The 12,681-nt window shown below is 40.5% G+C and overlaps 1 protein-coding gene and 1 long non-coding RNA gene across 2 annotated transcripts; both read left to right on the forward strand.

The window, feature by feature from the left end:
* Positions 1–373: 373 nt before the first annotated feature.
* On the forward strand, positions 374–3,307 carry LOC138127743 (uncharacterized). Its single transcript, XM_069043813.1, has one exon. The coding sequence runs from the start codon at positions 666–668 to the stop codon at positions 1,626–1,628; it is 963 nt and encodes a 320-aa protein (XP_068899914.1). The 5' UTR covers positions 374–665; the 3' UTR covers positions 1,629–3,307.
* Positions 3,308–3,422: 115 nt separating this feature from the next.
* Positions 3,423–5,132, forward strand: LOC138127753 (uncharacterized). The gene is made up of 6 exons (XR_011158387.1): positions 3,423–4,120; positions 4,222–4,332; positions 4,387–4,461; positions 4,544–4,613; positions 4,669–4,761; positions 4,822–5,132. It is a non-coding gene; the product is annotated as an uncharacterized lncRNA (long non-coding RNA).
* Positions 5,133–12,681: the final 7,549 nt, after the last annotated feature.

Here is a 12,681-nt window from a genome sequence, read left to right on the forward strand (position 1 = left end):
TAGTCTTTACTGTACATGGCACATAGATAGGGCATGGCGTAAAAATTTAAACAAAATAAGCAGCAAAGGAAAACAGGTATGAATTGTTAATTTAGCTAACAATTATAAAACAATTTTTTTCTAATGGGTTAATGTATATAAAAATTTGAGGGTATTGCTACAAGAAACGGACGTGGTTGCGTTCAATCAATTAATGGAAACCTCTTTAATGTCATTAATAAATGATGAAGACGCCAAACAGTTTGGATTATATTTTCAAAATTACTATGCCAACAGAGTAGAAAACTGGGCATATTGTCACCGGTTGCATAGTGGATTAAATACCAATATGCACATCGAGCGGATGCACCGAACAATAAAGTACATATGTTAGCATCACCCTCGCTTCGGCCCGATGCGCGACGTGGTGGGCTGACCGACCTTCCCCCGTCCTAACATCCGAGGACTACCGACGGCCCAGCCCGAGCGCCAATCGGGAGACCGCGCGAAAAATCGGGGAAGAACGATTATTATTCCTGCGAGTACCAATGTGAACTATTGTCAGTAACACCTCCTGTTCAAAGAAGCAGAATAAAGTCTTAAGTGAAGTCAAAGTTAAATTAATCTTTAACATCAGAAGTGGGATTGTGTCCTTCGTCTTACTTAATCTGCCTTCAGCCGACGTCATGCCAAAAGCGAAGAGAAAGCGCAATCCAGAAGCTCCCACTGGAAACCCAGTAGAGGACCAGGCTGAACAAGTAGAAATTGATAGGGAGGAACCAGGCCTTCCGCCTCCAAAGAGGAAAAGTGTGCCCTGGCAAGAAACCCTCCTCACGCTAATCGCAAATCAACAGAAGCAAATTGCGGAGTTGCGAAAATCCAATATGGCGGGGCCAACGCCCAGCACGTCCACCGACGGCACCCTGATTGCGCAGACGCCAGCACCAACGCCACCAACGTCACTTACCACGTGGGCATCATTCCGCCTATCAGACTTTGACCCCGATAAAAGCAATTTTACCATCGAAGAGTGGTTGGAGGATGCTTCAAAACTAAAAGGAGAACTAGGTGCCAGCGACCTAATCATGATAGCAAAAGCAGGAGAGGCGCTGAGGGGCAGAGCATATCGCTACTACTGCGACTGGCGCCCGGTACGACGAGGTTGGGAGGATTTTTGTAAGGACTTGGGCGTTGCTTTCCCGGACCGTGAAACACCAGGTGTTCGTGCTTTTATGGCGGCTACCTTAAGAAGCAAAGACTGTGAATCGCTCAGCGACTACGGAAACCAGAAGCTTCGCCGAATTTATCGTTTCTGTGATGCGTTGCCGTGGGCGACTAGACTGAGTATGGTCGAATATGGCCTTGACCATGCAGAAGCCCAAGCCTCCATACGGATCCGACAGCCAGGAGATGAGCGAGAGCTCTTAAAACTACTCTCTGAAATTGATGGGCACGCAAACATCAAACTGTGGTTGACCCGCGTTCTTGTGATGCGGTGGGAACAAAGAGCGCGGCGCGTTCAACAGTCCAACGACCGAGTGTGTCAGGATCCTCTTTTCGTGGAAAGTGTTTTAATTGTGGCCGGGTTGGACATCGCCAAGAAGACTGTCGTGTGTCGCAGACAACTAAAAAAAACCCATCGAAATTGAAAAGCCAGAGAAACCAACGGAGTCGAAGGTGTCTACCTGTACGTATTGTAAGAAGGTAGGACATATCGAGAGTAGCTGTTTCTTTAAACACGGAAGACCCAAGAAAATGTGACTAGTCCGTAAAAGACGTACGTTTAACACTACACCTATCGCTACCGCCTTATGTAACCACCAAGCTGTTTCCTTGACCTACATCATCGACAGTGGTGCCGATATCTCAGTTATAGGCAGGAGCACAGTGGAAAAACTGCAAGCATCGATGTCACCGACCTTGCGAGTTATTTCTGGACTCGGGACAGAAACTATACCAGCTATCGGCACGTGCGAGATTGTTGTCGTTCTACCCAACGTCAGCATCGATGTTTTGTTTACAGTCGTTCCGGACGATGTAATGCCTTCCAATCTGGCTGCTATTATTGGTTGGGACGTGATTAGTAGGCCAAACGTAATAATCAAAAAGGGTACCGACGGCCTCGAACTTCATCATGACCTATCCAACACTGGGAATGTTCTAACCATCGAAGAAAGAGGTGCTTTTGATGACTTACAAGTAACAAGGCTGGCCGAACGGAACCTAGCACGACTGAAACAACTCCTGATCGAGACGCAAAAGGCAATTCCAGACCATATCACCACGGGGAAGTTGACGATCACACTGAAAGATGATATTCCGGAAATGACACCGTTCTTGACCTGACAACACGACCCTGACCGCACAACAACGTACGAGTCATACTGCCGACGCAGCAGCAAGACGCTTTGATGTAAAGCGGTACAAGCCCGTTCTGTTTACGATCGGCGATCAAGTGGCAGTTGAGGATTCCCAACATGCAAGTGGTGGAAAGCTCCGCGCAAAATACAACGGCCCATTTGTAATCAAACAAATTCTGCCAAATGAACGCTACCTCCTAGCAAAAAGGGGACAAAGAACGACGGTCGCGGCCCATCAACAACTTAGGCAATGGCCAGTCGAAAGTACCGAATGGCGTCGTGAGTATTACTAAGAACATAAAGACTGTGGCACATCCACAGGGCTGGGAGAACCTCAGCATAAAGACTGTGGCACTTCCGCAGGGCGGGAGAACCGCAACATAAAGACTGTGGCACATTCACAGGGCGGGAGAACCGCAACATAAAGACTGTGGCACATTCACAGGGCGGGAGAACCGCAACATAAAGGCTGTGGCACATCCACAGGGCGGGAGAACCGCAACATAAAGACTGTGGCACATCCACAGGGCTGGGAGAACCGCAACATAAAGACTGTGGCACATTCACAGGGAGGGAGACCGCAACAAGATAAAGACCGTGGCCCGATACTACCATGAATTTTAACAACCATGATCACTACACGGGACTCGGGAGCAGTGAAACCCGATGAACATACTAAAGCATTTTTGCTGTTTCAGCGTCAGATGGAGCGAGGCCGCCCAAGGTCAGGATAGCCGTGTTAGCATCACCCTCGCTTCGGCCCGATGCGCGACGTGGTGGGCTGACCGACCTTCCCCCGTCCTAACATCCGAGGACTACCGACGGCCCAGCCCGAGCGCCAATCGGGAGACCGCGCGAAAAATCGGGGAAGAACGATTATTATTCCTGCGAGTACCAATGTGAACTATTGTCAGTAACACCTCCTGTTCAAAGAAGCAGAATAAAGTCTTAAGTGAAGTCAAAGTTAAATTAATCTTTAACACATATACGAGGGGACCCAGAAAACTTTTGCCGATCTCAGTAACTTATGGATAAATCAATAAAATTTCTTAAATGTCATAACTGTCAGTGTTTTCATAGTTACGCCTGCAAATTTCATTAAGTTGTTCAGTGCTTGGTTAACCAAAAAAATTTTTGGTTACCAACCAATATCTTGGTTACAGGTTTTTCAGTCAATTTTCGTCCCTTAACCATGGTTAAGTTGAACAAAATTTTAACCGACCGAAGAGAGCTCGGTTAACCGGTGGCGTTTGCGCAGTTTCCAGTGTTGTCATCATCACATGATCGCATCAGCTGTTGTTGTTTGTGGTTTACACGTGGTGGAAGATTTTGTGATTTCTAGCCTATTTAGTTATTTTTGAGTTAAAAAATGGAAAAGCACAGTGGCCGTTCGAAAAACTTTTCCACCAGTGAAGTTAATTTATTGGTGAGGTTGGTGGACTCCAACAAAAAAGTTGTGGAGTCAAAAAAAACAGGGGCGGTAACAAACAGGGAAAAGGGAAAAATGTGGGAAAAAATTGCTCTCTCGTTTAATTCCCAAACAACAGAAGGGATTAATCGAGAAGCAAAAGTTCTAAAAGAAAAGTGGACAAATTTGAAGCGGGTGGCGGTGAAAAACCACGCCGCAGACAAAAAATTCAGACAAGGAACTGGTGGTGGTCCAAGTAAACCGGCGCAAAAAACACCCACCGATACCCTGGTAAACAATATTTTGGGCACACGCTTAACAGGGTTAGAGGCCGAATGCGATTCGGATGCCCTGCCAGTACCAAGTATGTCAGGTAGGTAACTGTTTTTCAGTAATGATTAAATGATATAATAATGCAGCATAAGTAGATATCTATAAAGTTTGTATATGACCACTATTTAATATCTGTTGTAGAACACGAGAACATGTACAAATCTGCATGGGATACTTATGAAGATAGTGATGCATTTGACATAAGTATTTTAGAAAATAATGGCAGTGAAATTGATGAAGAGAATACGAGAGGTAAAGTTGAATTATTACTTGGTTTACAACTAATAAAAATATTTGTGATTGCAGAAGGTGCAGGAAATGATTCCAGCAACAACCTAAACGAGTCTAGTTCCAGTTGTCTGAAAACAAAGACATTCAAAGGTTAGTACTTATTATAATGTCTATAGCAGCTTGCTCATAAGGTTATGAAGTTAACAAAATAATTTATAACAATATTTTGCAGCAACAAATTTGGAATCACCCTCTCTGCTAAAAAAAAAAGAAGCAAAAATTAGATTTAATTACTGAACAAGGTAGGTAGGTAGTTATATATTTTTATTGAAATTTTAAAGGTATATTGTTTCTTAGTTACAGAAGACGCAGAAAATAACTGGGGTGATTACAACACAAAAATGTTGAAAAGGCCGGCATCCAGCCCTCTGCATGTAAAGACACTCAAGGGTTAGTATTTATCATACTTATTACAACAATCTTGTCATTGAATTAATGTTTTCTTTATAGGAAAACATAAAATTACCGGCACCATGACAAACGAAAAGTGGTGTCGTTTAGCGGAACGGAAGCAAGAACTGGCCGAGTTGAAAATTCAACAGTTACGGCAAGAACATGAGCAAAAAAAAAGAAGTACATGAGCTAATGCTCAAACATTTGGAGGAAGAACATGTGCAAAAGTTAGAATTCAACCAAGAATGACATTCATTAAAATTAAAATTCCTCCAGGAGGAGCAAGAAATAAAACTGAAGCTATTGCAGGAGAAATAAACTGTGTTATATATTAACATTAGCCAAATTATTAAAATAAGTTAGCATTACATTTCTCGTCATATTATTATTAGCGTGCCGTGTTATACTCACAATCGTCGACATTATCCCCGATGGTATACTCATGAACTAAAATGTAATATCCGTTCAAAAGAACGATGTTATAGAAAATATAAGAAGTTTAAAAAGGAGAGTGACCGTGAGGAATACGTGACATTGAGAAGGTTAGTGAAGACCAGGATCTTACGCGATTACAACACCTACGTGTCCCAAGTTGAGAACTCCCTGCGGATGGACCCCAAAATGTTTTGGTCTTACGTGCATGATAGAAATAGCGTAACTAGGATTCCGGCTAAAATGACCTACAGTGACGTCTCCTGCGATCGACCGCAAGATATCGTCAACTCTTTTGCTGACTATTTTATGAGTGTGTATTCCACGTCTTCTGTTCCGGGCAACATTAAACCACAGTCGTATAGTAATAGCTTCTGGCCGTGCCTAACTCTAAAAAAATTTGACAAATCGGACATCGAAAAAGCGTTTGAACAACTTAAACCAAAGATCTCGTATGGAAGCGATAACATACCCGCTTTTCTGGTGAAAGATTGCAGAAGTGTATTTCTGGAACCGTTGGTGCATATTTTCAATTTGTCCCTGGAGCAAGGTACCTTTCCAAATGTTTGGAAACGCACGAAAGTCTTACCAGTTCATAAAACAGGTAACTCGGCTGAAATAAAAAATTATCGCCCGATAGCTTTGCTATCCACTTTTTCTAAAATTTTTGAAATCGCCATATTCAACTTTCTATCTCCGGTTTTGAAAAATATACTGACACCTTCTCAGCACGGCTTTATGAGGGGCCGATCTACAGTAACGAACTTGGTTTGTGTGACTCAATTCATTTCTGATAGTTTAGACAGAAGGGGTCAAGTTGATGTTATATATACAGACGTCGCCAAAGCGTTCGACAGTGTGGACCACCATATATTGCTGTACAAACTTTCAGAGATCGGGGTGCACGGGTTTCTCTTGGACTGGTTTTTGTCTTACCTCACTGAAAGAAAGCAATTCGTTTCGTATAATGGTTTTTCCTCAAGAGAATATATTCAGATGTCGGGTGTTCATTACTTTTCAACATCTATATTAATGATATTGTTGCTGACTTAGAATGTCGCGCCCTGCTGTTCGCAGATGATCTGAAAATTTACAGACAAATATCGAGTATGGAAGATTGTATCAAGCTGCAGGATGATTTGATAAAAGTTAACGAGTGGTGCACGCGAAACCACTTCAGCCTAAACATTGATAAATGCACTGTAGTTTCGTACTCTCGTAAAGCTGGTACTATTATCTATGAATACACTTGCGGCAAAATAATTTTACCACGCAGTTCTTCCCAGAAAGATCTTGGAGTCACATTTGACGTCAAACTGTCCTTTGAGAATCACGTGCAGCGTAGTATGGATCGTGGCTATAAAATGCTAGGATTCATGCTACGTAACAGCAGGAGTTTTAAGTCGGTTGAGGTTCTCAAAACATTATATTTTTCATTGGTGAGGTCTGGCCTGGAATACGCTACTACAGCTTGGGCACCATATTACATTTACATGAAAGCTGGTTTGGAAAGGGTGCAGCGGCGCTTTCTGAAACATCTTTTTCATATTGCTGTAGGACATTTTCCGCCCAGGGGTCTAGATCATGCTGTTTTACTTAAGAAATATTGTTTTATTCACTTACAATGTAGACGAGACATAGCTGATGCGAGATTCCTGGTAAAGCTGATTCGCGGTCAGCTGGATTGTCCAGAACTACTGGAAAAAATTCCGTTTCGTGTTCCCAGGCCGAATTTAAGAATCAAGGCAAGTTTTATTGTTCCGCGGGCAAGGACAAATGTTTTGGCTGGTTCACCACTAAACAGAATTTTAAAACTGGGTAATTTGCTGGAGGATGAGGTGGATCTCTTCAAGTGCTCTATAAAGGAGGTCACTGAGGCGGTAGTTGTATGTCTGGAGTGAACTCTGTCAAGCAGTTTGCACGTGAGTGATTGTCTGTTAATTGTCTGTTCTGTCTTATTTTAGTTTTGTGTTTTGTTCTGTTCTTTTTAAATTTTTGCTTCTTTTTGTTCCGATCCAATAATCCAGCGCTTCTCGCTGTGATAGTGCGCCCTTGGTGGGAAAAAGTCTATTATTATTATTATTATTCTCATTCCTAAAAACTTCTACAGGAACATTGTTTGCATCTTCAAATGCTACTTCTTCAGCTGGTGTTAACATAGGAGGGTCAATTTCATTATTTTCGATGGCAATATTATGTAATACAGCTGTTGCTACAATAATCCACTGCACCCGGGACATATGTAAATTAATGCCATTACTTAAAATAGGAAATCGTCTTTTCCAAACTCCGTAAGACCTTTCTACTGGATTTCTTGTCCGTATTTGAGCTTCGTTGTATAAATTTTCAGCTCTTGTGTTAACATTTGTGAGTGGTGTTAACAATTATTAAAAATTGTCGAGTCATGAGCAGATCCAGGCCATCGGGATACTATATCCAATATTTTCAAGTTTGCATCCAAAACAGTTTGCACATTAATCGAAAAAAAATTCTTTCTATTTCGAAAAATCTCTGCATCATTTCCACCTAAAATAACAAATGTTTCTCAAAAAAAAATGTTCAAAGGAAAAAGGTACTTACCAGGTGATTTAATTTTAATGTGTGTGCAATCCAAAGCTCCCAAAACCCTGGGAAATCTTGCAATTTGGTAGAATTGCTGTTGAGCATATGTTTTTTCTTCTTCAGTTGCAGGAAACTTTATATATCTTCCACGTAGATTGGCTAATGCTCTTGCTACCTACATAATAAAAGTGTTCATGATAAGGTAATTGTACTTGATATAAAAAGGAAACTACTCACTTTAAATACAACTTTGCTTATTGTGCTCTTGTGCACACCACAAAAATCGTCTACAACAATCAAGAAACTGCCACTTGCAAAAAATCTTAGAGTAGCCAGGATCATTTCCATTGGAGTTAATGCATGATTCCTGAAATTATGGAGTCACATGAAAACAAATCATTTTCGGGCATATTTTGTTCATACCTACCAATTTGTATTATGTTGAATATTTTCACGATTTTCCTCCAGTAACAGAACAACCGTGTTTTTGGAAAGTCTAAATCTAATGTAAAATTTTTGGTCGTCCCAATATTCTAAATGATTCCTTCTAATTTGCAGTCGAGGATTTTTACGAATTCTTCCCCAATTAACCACAAAATTAATAATATCTTCATCGTCTGAAGAATCACTTGCACTGCTTGATAAATATACTAGAGCCATATTATTATTTTTATACAAACTTAAAAACACTCTGCACCAAATTAACACAACTGTCAGCTGAGCTATTTACACCTCGAAATTCGAATTTCAAATTTTTAACCTGAAAATCTAATACGCACGTGATTGCGCACAGGCAATGTTACCAATGTCACGAAAATAATGGTTACTTAACCAACATTTGTCTAACCAAAAGTTTGGTACTGAAAAACGGCATCTCGGTTAAAATATTGGTTAACTTTTAACCAGGGTTACTTAACCGGAAAGTTAACCAACCACTGAACAACTGGCTGTTAGTCATCAACGTATAACATACCAATGAAATAGTGCTAAATAAACTAACCCAGCCAACCATGCACTAGTTTTTATGGTTCGCGGGCTCAGAAAGCAATGGAAACAAGTAATTGCTTATTACTTCACCGCAAATACTGTACCAGCGCACAATCTTAAGTTTCTTATCAAAGAAATCATTGCACAACTCCAAGAAATTTGACTCAATGTATGTGGCACAGTTTGTGATCAAGGTACCACAAACTGTTCCGCCTTGAATCAGCTGTGTGCTGAACAACGTCCTCAGCAGAGTCCTTTTTGTTTCTTTGTTAATAAGCGGCCGATTGTGACAATTTTTGATGTCCCACATCTTCTCAAAAATACGCGGAATGCACTGCTGAAGTGCAAACTTCAATTTGCTCCTCACAAATTTGCCAAATTCGAACACATCTTGACTGTCTTTAACTTTGACCAGCAAAAAACTTTTAAATCTTTGCCAAAACTAAAGAGGGAGTATTTCAATTTCACAGATTCCTAGATGAAGATGAAGGTGAAGGTAGCTGCTGCCCAACTTAGCAGTTCCAGTGGCTAGTGCCATTGAAACATTTGTAACATTTACAAATTTATTAGCTGCAGAAGCCATTTTCACAGCGGAATTTGTTCAAAAAATTGACGATTTATTTGACTCCCTCGATAGTTCAAATCCGCAAATGTTTTAGATGTGCCGTATCTGAAACTTCTCCCCATTTGGAATTAGTGGAAATTAATTGATTTGGAAACAGGTGCCGATGTAACCAATCGATATTCGTTTATCAGAGGTTGGCAAACCACAATCCGATAAGTTATTTTCCTGTGGAACCATTTCAAAGATGTGGACGGATTTGATTACTTGAACGTAAGGGGCCTGAATCAGGATCCCGTAGAAAATCTGTTTTCCAGTGTTCGACAACATGGAGCGGCAAACACCAACCCGACGTGTCATCAGTTCACTGCAGCCTTGAAAACTGTTGTAAACAAATTGGTTTCTCCAACAGGCATGAATGGCAACTGTGAAGCTGATACGTGCACACCGCTTGATGATCTTGTAGGATTGATGAAGTATGCGACTCACGATGATTCAAAAGAAGTGGAGAAACCTTTACAACAATCAGAAGCATCAATAGATTTTAACACAACAGAACTTGATAATATTCCTTTCGAAGATACTCAGGGACTAGCCTATGTTGCAGGTTGGGTGTTAAAAAGTAGTATTGTTCCTGATTGTGGTAATTGTAAGAGTATGTTATACTCCAAGGAGGTGACAAACCGCCACGTTCTCATTTCTTTTAGAGAATCAGACAGCAACCGTAGACTAACTTATGCAAGCAATCATGTAATGTCACTTGTGCAAAATATTCATGATTGTTTATATGAATTTCTTAACAAAAATGGTTTCCAGAGAAATCTAGAAGACAATTTTAAGAATTTATTTAAACATGTAGATTTTGGACAAGTTCCCTGCCTACAGCACGACTGCAACAATTTAATTTTAAATAAGTGTGTTCCCTTTTTAATTTATAAATTTTGCAGAGACAAACATAAGTGTAAAGCGATATCGGATGGACATAAAGGTAAGATGAATAAACTGAAGAAGAAGTAGCCTGCCTTTGTAAATATGTATGTATATATTTTGCCATGCAGTATTTTGTGTATTTATATTTTACGTTACATTTGAAGTTGTTAATTTTATTATAATGTTTTTGGATTGTTAACTTGTTTTAGGTTTTATTGTATTATTATTATTTATATAGTGATGTGATAATAATGTTTGGGTTTTTTTGTGAAGAGTTATTTATTTTTGTTAATATATATTATATAAGATGTATTTTGTGCATAATGTTTTCTTTGGAATATTTTATAATAAATGTTTATGGAGAATCCCCGCACCATCATTAAGGTATGCAGCGTTAATTTAACCGTTGCCCGCAACTTTCTCTTCACACTTAAAGAATCCAAGGCTAAAAAGCAAACTGCTCGCGCTGGATCTAATACAGCGTGGTCTAACCGCCTTTCTTGCAAATGATTACCCCCCTTGATGAAAAAGAATCCATGAAATTGTCACGGTGTTTCCTAACTCACAAACGCGATAGATGCACCCAAGCAAGTCCCCGTCTCAACACCCGCGCTCCCGAAATTTAAAATAAGTCGTACCGACCGCCCTGGAATCCGCACCGCAAAAGACACAAAGAGGATCCTAAAATCCCGGGGCCGCGCGACTAGGGCATTAGAGTGGATTAAATAGTTGGGCTAAAAGACAACGCCGTACCCTTGGAGTCGTGCTGCGACTCCATCTTGAAGTTCGCGGACTCGCAAGTCCTGAAAGACTTGCACTTAAAAGCGGTCCCGATCCTGTGCTAGGGAAATCCAGAGGTTTTTAACCATCGATGCACTGAACAAACAATAAGGAACTACTTAAGTGAGCAACGAATATTTTGCAGAAAACCTGCAAAAAATTGCTCTTACCGACGAGCATCACAGACAACGAGTTGAATTTGCCCAAAATCATCTAAACATGAATTGGGACAATGTAATTTTTGTAGATAAGAAGGTATTTTCCTCGTCATCCCATTCCCGGAAGCCTTTGTGGAGGATAAATGGAACAAGATACGACCCCAATAAAGTTCTGCACCAGACTCGAAGTGGAAGGATAACGTGCGGATATTGGGGATATATTACAGCTGCAGGACCAGGCGAACTGGTGGAAGTGAGTCCGCGAATGAATGCCGTGGAATATGTTCAAGTGTTGGATCACCTTCACACTTGTTTGCAAATGACGTATGGTGAAGATTTCCCTGACGAGATTTGGATGGTCCAAGATAATAGTTCTGTCCATACCAGTAGATTTGTCAGGGAATGGTTCGAGGAAAATCCCACCTACAGGTTAATTCGGTGGCCATCCAAATCACCAGATTTGAATCCCATCGAGAATATGTGGGGAATATCTACAAGAGAATGGAAAGATATTGAAGAAGGGATAAAGCCGTTTTCACACACACCGGCAAAACCGGAGCCGGAGCCGGTGCCGTCACCGGATACAACGTAACCAAATGGAAGCTTTCACACATACTCCGGTCCGGCAGATTTGCCGGTCCGGCTTCCGGCGACGGGAAATGCAGCCGGGATTGAACTCGGCAAGCCGGAGGCCGGACCTACCACCGACTTGTCGGTTTCATTGTTTTCTTATGGAGACGTTCACCCTTGGCCTACACGTGTCGGAGCCGGACACATGTTTGTTTCTTTCGTTGCAATATTTTCAATCCAGTGTCAGTTCTTTCATAGTGCACATCGTCGTTTAAGAATTATTCATTTAATTTTTTTTTTAATGAGTAAATTTACTTATGATGTTCTGAGTTTAATTTCGTTGAGAGTAAGCCGTGTTTATGGGATAAGACGACCAATTGTTTCAAAGACAAATTAGAAAAACAAAAAGCCTGGATGGAAGTTTACACTTTTCTTGAACAGGATTTTCTTCAAATGGACAAAAAAGAACAGGAAAAAATAGGTAAGATATATTTTATTATTAAGATATAATGTAATAATAATTATTACTGTCTATATTTTGCTCATTTGCCATTGCTTACAAAGTAATTAGCAAAACGGTCTCTAATATCAGTTGCACTTTTTGTTGGACGAGGACATGTAGTTCTCTTTAAATCTTGGAAATGAGTCAATAATATATCTTTCGATCTGGACTCCCTAACTCGTACTACATTATGTAGAATTACACACGCTTTTACAATATCTTTACAAAACGGTTTAGACACATTCAACGCTCTATGTAAAATTCTCCACTTATTAGAAAGTATGCCGAAAGTATACCTGTTTCATTTTATTTATAAATTTTTAATTTTTCATCAATTTGCTACAGTATGAATTGTTATGTTTGTAGGAGGACTCATAACTGCAAAATGGCAAAACATTCGCGATTCGTTTGTAAAGTCCTTAAAAAAGAAATCG

This window comes from Tenebrio molitor, chromosome 4, assembly GCF_963966145.1.
Source record: "Tenebrio molitor chromosome 4, icTenMoli1.1, whole genome shotgun sequence".
NCBI lineage: Eukaryota > Metazoa > Arthropoda > Insecta > Coleoptera > Tenebrionidae > Tenebrio > Tenebrio molitor.

What these genes read in the sequence shown, in the direction of transcription:
- LOC138127743 (XM_069043813.1), top strand. Translation starts at nt 666, where the DNA reads ATGCCAAAAGCGAAGAGAAAGCGCAATCCAGAAGCTCCCACTGGAAAC.